General features: G+C 45.8%; 1 protein-coding gene across 3 annotated transcripts in view; it reads left to right on the top strand.

The window, feature by feature from the left end:
- DCAF1 (DDB1 and CUL4 associated factor 1) overlaps window positions 1-18,924 on the top strand; it is a 1,932,496-nt gene that overhangs the window by 894,868 nt on the left and 1,018,704 nt on the right. For all 3 annotated transcript variants that reach the window (XM_069644104.1, XM_069644105.1, XM_069644103.1), the window contains exon 13: window positions 3,045-3,169. In XM_069644104.1, the coding sequence (XP_069500205.1) occupies window positions 3,045-3,169 (125 nt within the window). The remainder of the gene's footprint in view (window positions 1-3,044; window positions 3,170-18,924) is intronic.

Raw genomic sequence — 18,924 nt, 5'->3', positions numbered from 1 at the left:
CCAGGGCATGTAAAGTCACCATTGGCTTTACTAGTCCCAAATATTAATAGAAACCAGTATAAACCATCATATTGTGGACGTACTGGTCGGGGCAATTCGATTGCCCCGGGGTCTGTTAGTCGAGGGGGCACGTCTCCGTCCCCCCTGATCGAGTTTTGGCTGGTGGCAGTGGATACTACTTTTTATATTCGACCGCGAATATATTCCTATGGGATTTTCCCATACCGCCGGTTTATTTATTTAATATTACTTCGCCGGTTGGTATTTTTTGCCAGGACTCGATTCTAAAATGGCGTTTGTGTTCTCTTCTGTGACTCCAACCCAAGTCGAGCCCTTTGTTCCACTTTTTGGCGGGCTTCTCCACAGAAGCCTCCAAAAGTGGTGCCACTCTGTCTGGGTACCACAGGGGGTGTGGGAGGGGGTTTAGGCACCTTGGACTGAGTTACCTTGGTAACTGAAATCGCACTCTTGTGTGATTGGCCCAAGTGGTGAGCCGGCCGGCTCACCACTTAGCATGTTTGATTGACAGCTAGGCTGAGTGAATGGGGGTGTGCTGCATAAAAGCAGGGCTTTGGGGGCTGGAACTTCAGAAGTCGCCACAGGACCTGAGAATCTGACAAGGGAGAAGCTGAGCCTTCCTACCACGACAACACCACCGGTGGAGCCCTGCAGAACCGACTCACCACTTCCCAACGACAGAGAAGATCTCCCGGCTGGAGAGGCTTCTTCCTCTGACTGGTGGGCACAACCAGTTTACCTTCTTCTCTTCGCACCCCAGACCGGCGTGTGATCGAATTGCCCGTGCCAAGCACCCCGGCAACCGGATAGCCACTTACCACTGGACCACGAATCAAAGGACCGCTCCTTTTACCTGAGAAACTCTGCGGCTGGTTTCTTCCGTGGCAGTGCAACGGACTCCTGTCTTCCTCCCCGACGAGATACTCTCTTCCCCCAGACGAAGCACCGACTTGCATCCGCTGCCAGGAACAACTGCCCCCGCTGGACTATTCTCACCACTTTAAGGTACCATTTCCGCCAGGCCTCCCTTTCTAAAGATTGCTACAAGGTAATAATAATCCCTTAACCTTCTGGACTGGGCTGGCCGCCTTGACCTTCTAACTGGTCCCTTTCTTTGGTCCAACTCCTTTTTGAACCGTTACAAGACTTTTGTGCACTGCAACCGTGTGACCTTGGACACATTTCGTTTTGATCCTCTTAAAGTGGATCCGGCCTACTGACTCTAAACTCACGGTGTTACTTTGCCTTCCTCTCTTGTTGTGTTCGTGAAAAAGTGTTGGGATCTGTTTCAATTTATTCTCTGCTTTTCTCTCCCTTTTAAAACAAGTTATTAGAGTGCCATCTACGTTAAGCGCTCACCGATGTCTGAAAATAAGTGGGGCTTTACTAAAGAATTGTCTAATTCTTTTAAGGGAGTGTATATCTTTTAGTGACCGTGTTTCTGAATTGCTTACTATTAGTTCCTGTGTGTTTTTCTAGATGTGGTTTTAATAAATAATTATATCTCTTTTACACCAAGCCCTGGTCAGTGTTTACTTCTTCTACTATGTTCTTTTGACCTATTGTGAATACTCTGTATACTGCCTAACTCTTCTTGAGGGAAGTCAGCCACAGCTACCAAGTGAATCTGTGTGGTACAGACTGCTACCAAGTGGGTTTACTGCCAAACACCTGTAGTCTTAAATCTTTTGCAGTGGTCCCAGAGGGAACTGCACAGGTTTCTGACTAACATGGTGTTACCAACTTTAGTTCCTGGACCATACGGACGATGCTCAGAGGGTTCTGCACTGTCTAGACGTCGGGCGCACTTTAAAATTCTACCTGGACAGGACTAAAGGCTTTCGCAAGTTGGAGGCTCTTTTTGTCACCTTTGGTGGGTCAAGGCTAGGCTATCAAGTCTCCAAAACATCAATAGCAAGAGGGATGGTGGTGGCCATCAAGGAGGCATATGAGGGGCAGCACAACCGCTTCTGGCAAATATGCATGCCCACGCTATCATAGCTGTGGCTTTTTAAAGACACGTTCCGTGGCAGTCATCAGCAGGGCAGCTACCTGGGCTACCCCTTCAACCTTTTGTAAAAACTACCGTTTGAATGCCAGCTCCAGGGCTCACGCAGTATTTGGGCAGGCAGTGTTAAGGAACTTATTTGCTTAGGAGGGTCACCTCTCCACCCTGGGTCTAAATTCAATTGTAATTGCCATGCAGTATGGAGGAAAGGGGACGGGATGTAGGAGTAATTATTATATACTCACCGTAGAGATTAACGTACTCCTAGTCCATAGTCTCCTTTCCTCCACAAGTCCAACCGTCCTCCCCCCCCCCTAATAAAACTGGTGTCATCAGGCAGTGTTAATATTGTCTACGCGTCAAAGGAGACTGAGGGGTGGCGCCTGTGGGTGGAGTCAGGGGAGCGCATGCTCCCACGGCCACTCCCCCGCACGCCACTAAATTTAAAGGGGAAGATGATTTTTTCTGGTGAAAAACGTTCTGTCTCCCGTCCCTAGCGAGGGACGTCCATGCAGTATGGAGGAAAGGGGACTACGGACTAGGAGTACGTTAGTCATTATGGTTAGTAACTTCTTTCTTACAGAGCCACGCGTGCGCCTGGAGACCATGCAAATGGAAGCAGTGCGCTGTAGAAATCAACATAACAAATCACATCCACAATCCATTTCTATCACACGATCAGCCCTTCAGGATATATTTCTTTGACAAATATCCCAATTTGAGCTAGAAAGCACTCAAACAATGTAAAGTCCATGAATTCTGAATGTGTCCTCGATCGATGTGTAGGCAGACCCTCCACAGGTCTCACAAATTTGTATTTGTTACAACCATACGTTGTTCCAGCTGCATGATGGGGGCAGAGTCCCTACAGTTTGTAATGAAAGGCGATCTTGGTAACAAAGATCTCTGTAGTTAATAAAAAAGAAAAAGCGCTTTACCTTAATTGGCCTGGATGTCGGGGATTACTTTTTAATTTAGCAAGTTGCTTGGTCTTGACAAGGTTTTGTTCATTTCCCAGGAATGATACTGTGCGATATGCACTGGATGTCCTGGCCATTTTAACTGTGGTGCCCAAAATCCAGCTGCAGTTGGCAGAGCCTGTGGACGTTCTAGATGATGCTGGCTCTACTGTCTCTACTGTGGGTAAGTCCTTCCGCCATTTATTGAAAAACTGATGCTCCAAGTGCCTGACAGCCATAAAGTGAACTTGAATACACGTCCGTACTTCATTGTGTGTTTATTCTCTCATGCGTAACTTTTAAATTGAGCTTTGAGTTTACAGTCCTTTAAAGTTCTGGACTGCGTTTGGATTTCTGTCTAGTACAATACTAGATGAAAGAGAACATGTCATTTGTTAAATTATAATCTCCAAATCCTAGAGTTTATGCTCGTATTTATTCTGGTCCCCTCTGATTACCTTCAGGACCCCGGCTTCCTTGGAGATACAGGCCCCCATGATTTAACATTTAAATGAGTCAAACAATATAAATGTGGGAGGAGACCGAGCCTCTGCTTGTCTTAAAACAAAAAAGTTACTATTTCCTTGTGCACTGAAGACCTTGATGCCCCTCAACCTCAGTGCCTGGTTGATTTCCGTGAAGTACCTCCTGGAGGCTTGAACATGAGGAGTCCGGAAAGATGTGAATGATGGCATTCCTGTATTGCAACTGTCCTTGCTCCCTTGCCAGCTTCAAGACACACACACACCAAGACACACACACACCAAGACACACACACACCAAGACACACACACACCAAGACACACACACACACCAAGACACACACACACACCAAGACACACACACACACCAAGACACACACACACACCAAGACACACACACACACCAAGACACACACACACACCAAGACACACACACACCACGACACACACACACCAAGACACACACACACCAAGACACACACACACCAAGACACACACACACCACGACACACACACCAAGACACACACACCAAGACACACACACCAAGACACACACACCAAGACACACACACCAAGACACACACACCAAGACACACACACACCAAGACACACACACCAAGACACACACACCAAGACACACACACCAAGACACACACACCAAGACACACACACCAAGACACACACACACCAAGACACACACACCAAGACACACACACCAAGACACACACACCAAGACACACACACCAAGACACACACACCAAGACACACACACCAAGACACACACACCAAGACACACACACCAAGACACACACACCAAGACACACACACCAAGACACACACACCAAGACACACACACCAAGACACACACACCAAGACACACACACCAAGACACACACACCAAGACACACACACCAAGACACACACACACCAAGACACACACACCAAGACACACACACCAAGACACACACACACTTACACACACACACACTTACACACACACACACACTTACACACACACACACACACTTACACACACACACACACACACTTACACTTACACACTTACACACACACTTACACACTTACACACACACTTACACACATACACACACTTACACACACATACACTTACACACACACACACTTACACACACACACACACTTACACACACTTACACACACACACACACACACACACTTACACACACACACTTACACACACACACTTACACACACACTTTTGTGAGGGGCTACAATAATCTTACCCGTGTCTGCAGATCTTAATGCTCGACTAGGTGTGTAGAAGTTGATTTTAGATTTTAAGTATTCTGGGGCTTTCCCTTAGAGGCATCTGTGCACAAGGGGTCAAGGCCTTAAACCGCACCCTATCTTCAATTTTCAGCCAGTGAAGTTCTCTTCTGGCCTCGCTGATATGATCGAATCTTGACTTTTGCTAGGTAATTCTAACTGCATTGTTTTTTAATTTGTTGGTTGATAGCTAGGCACTGTTTATTTGTTCCTAGGATAAGAGCATTGCTGTAGTCAAGGCGTTATAATATAGTTGCCTTTGCTATAGTGGCACGGTTGACGTTCTCCAGGCAGGGTTTAATGGATTTTAGCAGCCTAAGTAGGAAGTTTTATTTTCATATTGAGCTTGTGCTTCGGTTCCCAGGGATGCTTCGAGCATCATTCTTAAAGTTTTAACTTTATCCAGAACCTGGATAAGGGTGTCCTTTATCTGGAAGGTACTGTAAGAGGGGGATAATTTAGCTCTGGTTTCATTGGAACCAAACACCATTAGCTCTGTTTTCTTACTGTTCAGACACATCCAGTTTGCGTCCATCCACGATTCTACTGTGTTATAAGTTGTAGATAACAGTTCACTGTCCTCCTTGTAGTCACCACTCAATTCAATCACCAGCTGAGTATCATCAGTGTAATTCCTGAAAAAGATGTTAATGTGGTCAGGAACTAGGCAGAGATACCTCAGGTAGAGATTACATAGTAGAGGCGACATACTGGCTCCCTGTGGGATGACACATATGATGTCTTTTTCAGCGGTATTTTGTCCACCCAGTGCACTCACGATTTTCTGTTGTTGAGGCAAGATACTAAGATGTTATCCTTCCAATTGCCTCTTTAGAGCAGTTGGCAGTTTTCTCTAGAGCCAATTTGAGGAGGTCATGATCTAGGAGATCAAACGTGGCGCTATGATCCAGGAGGATTAACAGGCCAGCCTTACCTCTGTCCAGAATGCTTAACATTTTGGTTTGTAGGTCGAGCATGACTGTCTCGGTGCTGTGGGCTGCGCAAAATCCTGATTGTTGATAATGCAAGGATTCGGAGGCTTCGGCGTGGGCCTGTAATTACTTGGTGGCTATCTTATCCATGATTTTCAGGATAAAGTTGCAGTTTGTGTTAGGCCTCAAATTACTTGGGTCTCTTTGGTCAAGGTTTTTTTTTATTTTTACCAGGGGTGTTACAGTAACCTTTTTTATTGTACTGGGTACTACCTGGTCACGGAATGACGCATTCATGATTTTCGTGAGAATGGGAGCAAAAATGTCTGCATTCTCCAGTATTATTTTGGGTGGTAGTATATTTTCCACGCAGGAGGTCAGTTTAATTATGGCCAGCACTCTCACCATTTCCTCATTTGTGATTTCCGTGAACTTAAAAGATTCAGTATCCTTGGTACTTATCTCGGGTGGAAGATTATTTATCTCCCCTTTATTGGATTGAGCCTTTACTATTTGTTCCCTAGCGCTGGAGATTTTATGGAAGAATTCCATTTCAGTTTTATTGCATTCCTCTTGCGCAGGTGTGAAAGAGGTGTGATTGCGCTGGGTTTTTCTATTGATTTTCAGAATGTTGAAAGGTTTGCTGGTGGTATTTGCCGCTGTTGAAATGTGCTCATTATAATTATTTTTTGGGGGCTCAATCATTTTCTTGTATTTTTTCTCACAATCCCTCCAGAGTTCCCTGTTGGGTGTGGATGGATTCTTTAGCCATTCATTTTCCCTTTTTCCTTTTTTAGTTCTGCAAGTTCGCCAGAGAACCACTTTTGGTGATTGTTGTTAGATCTGACTGTTTTAGCTTGCAACGGGAGGCCCTCTGGTCCACCAGCTTCTTAGTATGGAATAGCAGATTTGTCATAAGGATGTCGCAGGAGTCGTCATCCTTGTAATCGTTCTTGATGTCTTCTATGCATTGCTCTAAATGGGCCCTTTCAATATTTTCAAAATTCTGGCAGGTCAAACTTTTTTAGGTTCATTAGGGGCTTTAGATTTTGGGAGTGGTGGAGTCATTAGAAAGGTGACAGTATATTGATCCGACCAGATGCATGGTGTAGTCTTGTGTTCTCTTGTTACAAGATTATGCGTTACTACCCAGTCAAGTTGGTAACCATTGGCCATTGTTGGTTTGTGATTCACAACCTTGAAGTCGATGTTATTCATTAATTTCTCTAGACTAGTAGCTTCCTTGTCTTTGGGATCTCCAAACCAGTGATTGAGATCTCCCAGTAACATGGTTGCTGTGTTAGGCCCTATTAGTAAGTTGAGTTGATGTGCAAGTTCCTCATTAAATTCAGGCATTATGGTGGGAGGTCTGTAGACTGCAATTAGGTTAAGACTGCTATTGTCTGTTGGAAGGTAATTCAAATGCAGAATTTCACTACTGCTGCAAGAAATATTAGTTGGAAACAAGTGGATGGAATATCTAGCAATTGTTGCAACAACCCCATCCCCCGGTCTATTTCTCTATTGGTGTAGTAAATTGAGTATCCTTCTGGAACGGCGATGTGACAGGTTGGTCCTATTGGATCTTTAAGCCAAGTCTCAGTAATACATAGTATGTCCAATTTTTCCTCCACGGTCATGTCGTGGATACATTGGGCGCGTTTGTTTAGGGACTAAGTGTTTAGTAGGCAGATCTTCAAATCTAGTTTTGAGCTTGAGTGACTTATGTTTTGCCGTTTTAAATGGAGGGGGGACGGTGTGTCTTTATCTTCAGAATGTTTGAGTTTGACAGAATCACTAGTCGTTGCAGTGTGTTTTAAATTATTTCTTTCCATGACCGCAGCAGCCACTTGTTTGACTATGTTCCTGCGTTGATGACTCTAAGTCTAGCGGTAGTTCTTCTAACGGTAAGAATTCCATGCTTACCGTTTAGGTGATGGCGGGTAGCCTGGACTCCCACAGGCAGCATTTCGTGCACCAGATGCTGTGGACGGTGAGGACTGGCGCAAGACCGGCTCGGGCCTCGAAGCGCCGACGCTGAAGCGTCTGACGTTAGGATTTATGGATGTCTGGGCTTCCGGGATTGGTAGCCCCTAGGTGGTATCACGCAGAGTGCGGATGTCCAATGTCAATTACGCACAATTCAGTATACAATGACTTTAGCAAGGATCGTCTCTGCAATTACTGTTTCACTTCCTGATAGGTATGCGAGTTAAAGGCAGACTTTAAGTATGGTATCTGATCAGAATGTTTCACACACGCTGCTTTATAAGTCACAGCATGTGCAATCGTTGCTGCTTGTCAATTACACATTTACATCTCAAGCGGAGCACACACAACAGCTGTTTCAGCAGAATGCAATGTTCTGAGTTATATTTGAATGCACGCACAGGAGCTCATTCATTCACAATATTCACAAAATACACTGGACTAACTGAGAAAAAGCATGTAGCCCTAGCTCCCTAATATATTCCCTTAGCAATAATACGTAAGGCACATGAAGAGTTGGCTGGTTACCACCCTCGTAACGCTCAGCCCTAAGAAGTAGGCAAATGGGCAGTTCTTAAATACTGCAGTCCGGCGGGACCAGCGCAAGACCGGCTAAGCCCTCGAAGCACCGGCGCTGAAGCGCCTGACGTTAGGATTTATACATGTCGGGGCTTCTGGGATAGGTAGTCCCTAGTTGGTATAACACAGATTTGCGGTATGCTGTGTTCTCGGTCTTAGTTTCCCAGCGTTAGCTCCTGCCTATGGGTTGATGCCCGACACCCAGGAGCTGGTTTTACTCTTTGAATCTTAATGTCGAACCCTTCAATGTGTAGGTTTTCCCCAGAAATGTTTATGGAAGTTAACGGTTTCTGAAATGTTTTATTGATACTTGAAATCCTATGGCTATGGTTTACAACGGTTTCATTTTTCCTATGGCTAAAATGTATTATTGTGTTACTGTGCATTAATACATCTATAATGCCCTGGAAGTCTAAATCACGTGGATTGTTATTATAGGCCTTAGGGGTTTTGAAAAATAGTGTCTCTTTTTATCCCATAACCTATGATAGACCGGCATGGTAGCAAGAGATGACACAGACCACAAACGTAACAGTTTGAAAAACCTTTATTAAAATTTCAGGATGGGTGTAATGCCTAACTTGCCCTATTACTATGGTGGGAATTTCCCTACCTAAAGAAAGTAAGGAACGTCTATGTCTCAAATCCAAAACAAAAGTCTGTCTGTGTCAAGACCTATGCTTGCCCTGACATTTAATACTTCAATGTGGTGTAGGAATATGACCACTCAAAATAGTGTTCAAAGTAAATGTTTGGAGCAGTCTCTAGCTCCCTCTCCCACGTTGAGAATACTGTTCCAAAGGATAATGTTCATCAAAGTTCCAAAGGGACACAGGGATCTTCCCCATGCTTCAAACCATAATTCACAAACACAAAAGTTCCAATGAAGAATGTCTTTGAGGAGCCCATGGATCCTTCCCTAAGCCTCTAGTCGAGATTCACAAGGTAGTAGTTGAAAGGAGCTCAGGGGTTCCCTTAAGCTTCCTGTCTTGGCACACAACAATTTGTCTGGTTGGGCTGGATCATTTAATTGGACCGGGTTTCAGCCTTAATAAACACAAAACAAATGTCTAAAAGTATATTGGGGGCTCCCTTCTCCAAGCTGCCAGCCTTTGTCTGGATGAGCTGGAATTTCTTCCCCTGGTCTAGGCGCACTTACCGGGCTGCACAGCCCACCCATTACAGGTCATGCAACCAATGTTGTTCGCCCTACCTTCAGCCACCTCTGCAATTCTTTCAGGCGCACAAAGTCACAGTAATTCAAAGAATGGAAGGCTATTGGTTGTTTAGTAACTTTGTGGCTTTTCTGTTCCTCTAATATTCTTCCTTGGATGTTTACAAAAGCCTTCACTCTGCTGGTTTAATGTAAAGAATGCTAAAGGAGCTTCTTCTGAATTTTGCTCCCACTTCTCAGCTCCTCTCGGCTGCGCATTTACTAGTGTTCTGTTTCCCAGCAACATTGTTTCTTTCAGTATATTAGTTTCTGATGTTTGTTAATCTGCTTAGAATCACTTGCTGTGCATAGTCCGACATCCAGTGGTCACCGCGGAGTATTGCATCTTGTTTTTCGAAAGTCGAAAAGGGACGTCGACATAGGCGTGTCTATAACACTATCCCTATAGTGACTTGTAGAGTCCCCAAAATCCCTCACACGTCGAGGTCCCTCAGATTATTTTTTTCCGCCCAGAATCTGGTCGCCTTAAGCAGAACTCGTAAGAGACATTCCCATTACTCGATCTTCGGTCGTTTTTTGTAATATCTCACCACAGCCCTCTTTTGACGGCCATTCCACACCGCCGAGACCAGATCTTTGACGGACGGTGGCTTGACGGACGGTGATCCTATCGGCGCTACCGACCACGTGGCCTGGCCTCGCCAGCCTACACAGTAGGGAAAGTGGGGGTCGGGGTGGACATTTCTGTTTCTTCTAGAATGCCTTTCCTTTCCTCCCCCCTTTCCTTCCGGGTTGTTATCACTTATTAGGTCCTCAGCTATGGAGAGGACTCCTTTTAGATTTTGGCCAGTTTGTAAAGGCAAATTTCCGTGGAAGGACGAGCACAAGCAGGGTCAAAAGGTGGGCAGCCTACGGGATGTCGAAGGCTTATTACTCACCCGCTGCCGCCGAGTGTGACGAGGGAGATAGTGATAACTCGACCTCTGTAACGGAGGTTGTTGCCACATCCCCCCCCCCCCTCCCCCCCAAAATCAGAGAGCTTTTGCTCCGTGGCGTCCGTCCCCAACAGGCACGGCTCCGGCCCTGCTTTTGGGGATGTACACCCCGGCGGCGCTGACGGACACAAACAAGTCACTAAGCACACAACCCACGGTCATTCGTCGAGTAAATCGAGGAAGGCCTTAGTGCCAACAGAGACGCCGACACAGCCGGCGGCCTCCACCGACCGGAAGGGTCGGCAGCCCCTCCCCGCAGCCGCATAAGCGCCTAGCGACTGGCCCATCTAGTACAAAGGGCGCTACCACTAAAACATCATCCATCAAAACACCTCGGAAGAAGGCGTCCGTCGACGGCAAGGTTCCGGCTCTGCCGAAAACTACTCACGACCAGCCCCCTACTGAAAAGATGGTCGTGGAAAGCATAGCAAGTATAGTCTCCCAGGACTCTCAGAAACAGCTGGTGAAGGAGTCACCGAAGCCCGCTCAGAAGGTCAAGGAGACGCTGAAACCTAGCGAAGGTACGCCGGAACCTCCCCCTAGGTCGAAGGAGAGACCCAGAGGTACTTCTCCACCGTCGGGCCCACAGGAAGGCTTCTCAGAGGGCGGCAGGGGTATCTCCTTCACCTTATGGGAGAGATCTCGACGCCTAGAGGCGGAGGAGCAAGCCTTTCCGCCACTAGACCGTTCTGCGTCGTCCCACTGGACTAGGGAGGGATTTGAATCCTGCATGAACAGGCTGGTTAGGTTTGTGTCCACTTCTGAACACACTACACCTAAAAGGCCAAGGGAGGTATTCCCTCAAGACCCTATAGCCAAAGTCCCAAGATTTTTCGACCCCCATGAGGAAGAAATAGACACATATGACCTCACTGAGGAGGATCCCCCCTTTTAGGAAGAGGATGAATTCATAAATACTGAGGATTTAGAAGACCCTATAGGGGCCTTTGAAGAAGACCTCGACATGGGTGAGCCACAGCCTTGGCAGTCCCCAGGGGCATCAACGGACCCTTGATGCTTTGGATCTGGCCTCTCCACAGACTGCGCCTGTCAGAGATCCTTCACCTGTGGACGATCATCCCACATTTAATGCCATGCTACGCAAGGCGGCGGCACACTTTCAAATCGATACGGGGAGACTACACCAGAAGTCGATTTTGTTGAAAGAATAATCAAAGAAAAGCCACCTGCTATCCAAGCCTTACCTCTCCTCGCCTCCATCGAGAGATGCCTCATTCCCTCTTTATCTACACCAGCCTTAGTTAGAGGTGTGAACCCACGGATTGAGAAGCTTTTTAGCCCCTCACCCTCAGATCCCTTATATATTAGGGGTCATTCCATACCAGATTCTTTGGTGGTGACCACCACGAGAAAAAGGGCAGTGGTTCTGCTGTCCACCAGTGAAGCACCTCCCGATGAAGAGGGGAAAAAGCTCTATGCTCTAGTGAAAAGGATTACATCCTCTGCAGCATTCGCCATGCGTATTGCCAACAATACCACTGTTGGCTAGTTACGCTGATGCCCAATGGGGCATGTTGTGCGAAGGTCTACAAGAAGTCCCCAAGCCTTTTCGTACCCGCTTATTGGCCACTGTCACAGAATGCACACAAGTGAACCAAAGCATCATCAAGAATAGTTTAGATGCCTTAGTCCAGGGCGTACTCCGTAAAAGACATGCATGGCTTAGAAACTCAGGTTTCAAGCCAGAGACACAGGCATCCCTCATTAACAAACCCCTTGAGGATTCCAACTTGTTTGGTAAAGCGGTTGATGACGCACTGGAAACAGCTAAGAAGGAGCATGAAACATTAAAAACCCTGGACCAAACCACAAGACCCCCAAATAAGCGCAGATATGGCAGTAGGCGCTTTTTTCGTGGCCAACAACAAACTCAAGAGTAGTATAACTCAGCCAGCAACTGGTCCTCCCCTCAGGGAACCAGTGGTTACAACACGCAGTATGCTCAAAGAGGCCAACGTTGTGGCAAAGGAAGAAGTCGGGGCCCTACTCCTAGAGGCTTCCTGGCCACCGCCACCAAATGACCCAAAAATTTGGTTCCCCTCCCATGCATCTCTGGTCGGGGGCCGGTTAACATCTTTTCTGCAGGCATGGGAGGGGATTCCCACAGACCATTGGGTACGGTCAACAATAGCCCACGGTTACTGTATCGAGTTCAGCTGGTCCCAGACATTCAGACCTCCAAAGGGAAGACGTCTCACACCAGAACACCTTCTCATCCTTCTTCAGGAAGTGGAATCGCTGCTCCAAAAAGGAGCCCTAGAGGTCGTGCCTCTGTCACAGGTAAAGGAGGGTATTTATTCAGTGTACTTCCTTGTACCCAAAAAGGATCTAACCATGCGCCCTGTATTAGATCTGTGCCCAGCGAACAAATTTGTAAAACCTCAGAAATTTCGTATGGTGACTTTGCAGGAGGTAATCCCCTGCTAACACAGGAGGATTACATGGCAACACTGGACATGAAAGATGAATACTTTCATATTTCAATGTTGCCAGCTACAGAAAATACCTCTGGTTCATAATAGAAGGCAAACACTATCAGTTCAAGGTGCTACCCTTCGGTATAGCTTCAGCACCAAGGGTATTCACGAAGGTACTGGCAGTGGCAGCAGCACATCTGCGCAGGTTATCCATTCCAGTTTATCCTTACCTCGACGACTGGCTCATAACAGGGGGTTCTTACGAAACATGCCTCTCAAATACCCAAAAGACTATTGACCTCCTGTTCCACCTGGGCTTCTGTCAACAAGAAGTCGTCCAGTCTAGACCCCAGCCAAATCAAACAATTCCTAGGGGCTCTAATTCGAACAAGGGACAGCCTCGTCTTCCCCTTCAACGAGAGGGTCCAAAACATGCTGTTTCAGATCCCTCAATATATAGTCGGTCGAGAGGTGACGGTACGCAAAGCCATGCGGTTGCTAAGAATGATGGCGTCATGCATTTACTTGGTTCCTCACATGCGCATGCGCCCAGTGCAAGATTGGCTCAACAGCCAGTGGTGTCAGGCCAGCGGACAATGGGACGATCTGGTGGTTGGTGTGCAGTCATTTTTTCGAAAACATAATGTCGAAAGACAATGATGGTGAAAAAAAATATCGAAAAAAAAGTAATTCTTTTTTTAAAAATTATATATTTATTTTGGGGTCCAGGAATATAAAAAAAGGGGTAAAATTAAAAAAATAGAAAAAAGGGGGGTTGGAGGGGAAGCCCCATTTCGGGAAAAAAAAACGTATTGAAAAAGAAATTCAAAAAAATGACTATGAACCCTGGTGGTTGTCTCGCAAGCCCTGGTTCTCTCGCTGCGGTGGTGGTCGAGGGAGAACCTTGTGAAGGGGAAGTCCTTCACCACCCCCGCAGTGGAAGCCACTCTAACCACAGACTCATCCCTCACAGGATGGGAGGCTCACCAGTCCCATCAGACTGCACAGAGTTTGGTCGTCAAGTGTGGCGTTCAACCACATAAATTTGCTGGAATTGTTGGCGGTCTTCAAAGCACTAAAAGCCTTCCAGACACATCTGCAAGGGAAGACCATACTGATCCTCACAGACAGCACCACGGCCATGTACTACCTGAACAAACGGGGAAACTCACTCTCCAGGACTGTCAAAGCTGTCCCAGAACATCTGGAAGTGGGCTCTCAAACACGTTTCTGTTAGCACAACATGTACCAGGGGAACTCCATCTTCTGGCAGACAAACTCAGCAGAGACTTCCCTCTACCAGCAGAGTACGAATGGCACTTACACAGAGACTTCGTCTCCAACGTGTTCGCAGAATGGGGTTTGCCAGAGATTGACTTGTTCGCAACTCTGGAGAACGCCCAATGCCAAGATTACGCCTCCAGGTACCCCCAAAACTGCTTCAAAGGAAACGGTCTCTGTATAACATAGTCAGGAAAATTTCTTTACGCCCCTCCCCCCCTCCCGACTCCCATTCTGAACAAAATAGTTCACAAGATGCACCAGTGCACCAGTAACCAGTCACAATGATACTGGTAGCTCCCATGTGTGGGCCCGCCAACCCTGGTTCACTCATCTGATGGAAATGTCACCATCTCCTCCGGTGAGACTGCCATGTCCATACAACATATTGTCACAAGACAAGGGCCTGACGTTGTACCCATGCCCGCAGACCCTGAATTTGGCAGCCTGGCTCCTGAGATCATAGAATTTGGACATTAACAGCTTCCTCAGAGATGCATGGACATTCTCAGAGAAGCGCGAAAACCTAACACTTGTTACTGCTACTCCAGTAAGTGGAAACGGTTTGTCATCTGGTGTAACTCGAAGAGCATCAACCCTGTTTGACTGCTCTCGCACTCATATTGTCCTATACCTTACTCATCTACTGGACTCAGGTTTAGTCTTTAATTCCATTAAAGTTCATCTAGCCGCACTCTCCGCCTACACTGCGCCACAACATAAGGTGTCATGGTGGAAAGTTCCAGTGATTAAAGCTTTTATGGAGGGAGTGAAGAGGATTCACCCTCCTATTTCAAACCCAGCTCCCGGGTGGGACCTGAACGTCCTCTTGACCAGGCTCATGGGCCCCCCCATCGAGCCCATGCAGAGCAAGCCTTAAGGATCTCACTCTTAAGACTGCTTTTTTAATAGCTATCACCTCCATCAGGAGAGTGAGTGAGCTACAAGCTCTCTCTATCTTAGACCCCTTTGTAACAGTTCACAAGGATAAGGTGGTTCTACGCACACACCCAAGGTTTGCACCGAAATTCATTTCAAAGTTTCATGTCAACCAATCTATAGAACTACCAACGTTGTTTCAAAACCCCTCAAACTCGGGGGAGAGGAGCCTGCACACACTTGATGTGCGCAGGGCGGTCATGTTTTATATGGAAAGAACTCGTCCACTAAGAAAGACTAATCAGTTCTTTGTCTCAGTGGCGGCAGGAAGAGAAGGAGATGCAGTTCCAAATCCACTATATCTAGATGGATTGTCCAGTGCATCACTCTGTTACACTCTTGCTAAGAGAACTGGCCTTCAAGCCTAAAGCGCACTCTACTCGAGGTACTGGGGCATCCATAGCATTCATTGCAAATGTTCCCCTGGAGTCCATTTGCAAAGCGGCAACTTGGAGTTCTGTACACACCTTTACAAAACACTATTGTCCAGATACTCATTCTAGATCTGATTCCCAGGTGGGACAAGCAGTACTAAGACATCTTTTCTCTACTGTTCCTTCTCACAACCCACTTCCAACTCCGGGTACTGGTCGCTAGTCTATGCACAGCATGTGATTCTAAGTAGATTAACAAACATCAGAAGATATGCATTACTTACCGTAAAAGCATTTCTGATGGTTGTAGCTGCTTAGATTCACATGCGTCCACCCTTCCTCCCCGCTAGGATGGAAGGAACATAGACGTCTTATTACTTTCTTTTCTGTACTCCCTCATGTTAGTCATAAGGCTCCCTCATGGCAGAAAAAATACAATCAGAGGGACCTCGACGCGTGAGGGATTTTTGGTACTCTACACGTCACTATAGGGATGGTGTTACAGACACGCCTATGTTGACGTCGCCTTTCGACTTTCTAAAAACAAGATGCAATACTCTGCGGTGACGTCGGACTATGCTCAGCATGTGAATCTAAGCAGACACAACCATCAGAAATGCTTTTACGGTAAGTAATGCATATCATTCAGAACTTCAAGCCATTTCAATTCAGTTCCAGAGAGGCTTTCGACAACGTGCCGGCTGCATGCAACCACTCCGATACAATGTAATACCTATAAAAGTCTTCGCCTTTATACATGTCAGGTTTCAATACAGTTCTATGAAACTCACCGGCTGCTGCTTACTCTTCTCCATTCAACAGCTCCTTGATACTTGCAGTCAGAGTGTTACCGCCTGCCCTCAAGACACCCCTGGAGGACGTTTCCTCCCAGGGGAACGAGCTCTTGTTAAGCATGGCGAAGGGGGCTACAACGTTCCATGGCTCCCTTCCCTATCGCACTCCAGCTCTTTCGGGACACAACTCCCTCACCACGCATCAACACCATCTGGCAATGTCTCCTTCCAGCGTCTTGGCAGGCAGTGCTCCTCCGCACTGTAGTGCTCGCTTCTCCTTCCTCCTTTTCTCCCTCTCCTTTTATACACCTGTGCCCCTGGGAGGGCTTTTAGCTGTGCACCACTTTCCTTATATGCCTGACTCCAATGAGACCATGCCTGACCTTCAGATCTGCAACTCTTAGGCTCCCTCCTCTTCATCTCAGTACTATAATGGTACTTTCTGTAGGTAACCTGCATTACTCTGGGCATGATCTTGATCTTCTTCCCAGTACTGGACTTCACTTCAGGGAAATCAATAGGATAAGAGTGACAATATCCTATAAAAGCTGAGGGAAGGTGAATTGGGTCACTGTCATGAAAGGGGGGGAGGGAATACTCTGTCTCGCCCTCTGGTACTCTTTCCCCAACCCCCAAGGGCCCACCGCCCAGGTGACCCTCCCTCACTAGTCCACCCAAGGGTGGGGGATCCAAAAGGTATGGCCCTTTCCTGGCCACCTGAACAGAAGATCCCCGGGAGCAGATGTGAGGGCACCTTCAGTTTTCTCACACATACCATGTGTTTTAGGTACTGACCAACAGGTCCATACCTTCCACATATTACATATATAGTATTGGGTTGTGTCTTTTGAGACCCTGTACATCATTGTACAGGCCCACAGAGGACGCGTCAGCTAGCTAGGTTTTATGGTTCTGTGGTTCTCTCCACCTCTGTTACTTTGTTGTGTGCTCGCCTATGGTAAATGGCCCACATATAGACAATAGGTTTAAGAGAGTCCTTGTATAGGCATTATTGTTTTTATAATGTGCTTGATATCGTTTTAATACTGTGTATTATTTTTATTTTATTACCGTATTATACAGTTGGCAAAAACCAGCTTTTAATAAAACACAGCAAATCATAAGATAACACCAATATCAATTACAATCCAGATAGATTTCCTAAAACAAAGAATCAAATGAAAATAATCGTAGCACTGCTTCCTCATGACAATATATACAATAATTTTTTTAAATTATTTAATATTTGTTTATGGTTACATAGTAACCTTTACAAAAGATTTTTCTTTAAAATGTATAGTTAAAACAATGTAGATAAAATAATACTGTCACATACATAAGTACATGCACATCAAAACAGGCACAATGCTCCTAATACCTTGACATGTCAATTAATGCGTAGTACATATACCTTCTAATTCATTTAAACATAGACACATTTATTTTATTTTTATTTCATTTTTTTAGTCCACAATGCTTCTTCAAGAATCTCAATACGGCCAGCTGTAATTTAATTTGTCTACCATGTAACATATCCAGCTATTAGAGTTTCAAGTCAACACATTCCGTGTTCGGGACTTATTGGCTGAAACTGCTGATTCGTTCTTTCCTTAGACTATCACATTCTGTCAACATATGTACTAATGTTTCACAAGTTTCCTTTTGTTTACAAAATCTACAGAGGGTAGAGTTCTCAATCTGACCAGCTCTAATATCCCTAATTTCCCCTGTTCCGAGCACATTAAAACAAAATCGCATGTACTCCTTTCTCCATGCCCTATCAGGGAATTGGATCAGATATGGTTCAGGCTCCCCCAACCTTTTATAATGAGATGCAAAATGCTTATACAATTTTTAAACTTCATAACCTTGTTAACGGTGAGATTCCAGTCGAAATGAAGTAGTAGTTTCTTGACTTTCATTGGATTCGAGATGAGCAACTCTCGCGGAACCCCCAGTTTATCAAGGGCTGCATATACTTCCTCCACCATATCCTTAAGATACTTCGATACCGGAGAGCCACCCCTGATCCCCTTACCCATGATGTCAGATAGGGTTGTTCCTTTAAAGGTGTTAGGCAGAATTATATGCAGTACCCTTTGGAAACAGAACACACAATTAAGACTACAAGTGACAGTACAAATTCACCTTTGGTACAAGCCTGTACTACACAGTTAAAGTGGTAGCAGAGCAGCCAGACCTATCTCAAGAGTAAGTGAGCAGTATCAAATAGTTACACAAAGGACAGCAAATACTATGATTCAGGCACACACTGACTCAAGGTTTTTAAGTAAAAGAATATACATTTATTTTACTCTCAGTTGTATAACATTACACTATTATTAAAGCAGTTTAAAAATCACACTCTTAATGCACCACACCACTTCCCTTAAATTCCAGACAAGTTAAGCTCACACAATGAAGTGGGAGCAAAATGGCACTCCAGCAATTTAAAAGGGAGGGAAAAACAAAGTTAATAGAAATTGAACCACACCAACAGGTAAGTACTCATGGCAATTGAGCAAGAGGAACTACAGTGATAGAATCGGGTAGAAAAGGCTTAGGGCCAAAGTCAATGGGTCAAATGTTTTTTGCTCAAGATCACACGGTTCAGGGTAGTTCGCAGTAAAGTTCGTGCCACGGATTCAGGACGA

Source organism: Ambystoma mexicanum, chromosome 2p (assembly GCF_040938575.1).
Source record: "Ambystoma mexicanum isolate Mex_15411 chromosome 2p, UKY_AmexF1_1, whole genome shotgun sequence".
Lineage (NCBI taxonomy): Eukaryota > Metazoa > Chordata > Amphibia > Caudata > Ambystomatidae > Ambystoma > Ambystoma mexicanum.
Note: the sequence above shows the minus strand (reverse complement) of the source record. Positions and strands in the feature narration are given on the sequence as shown.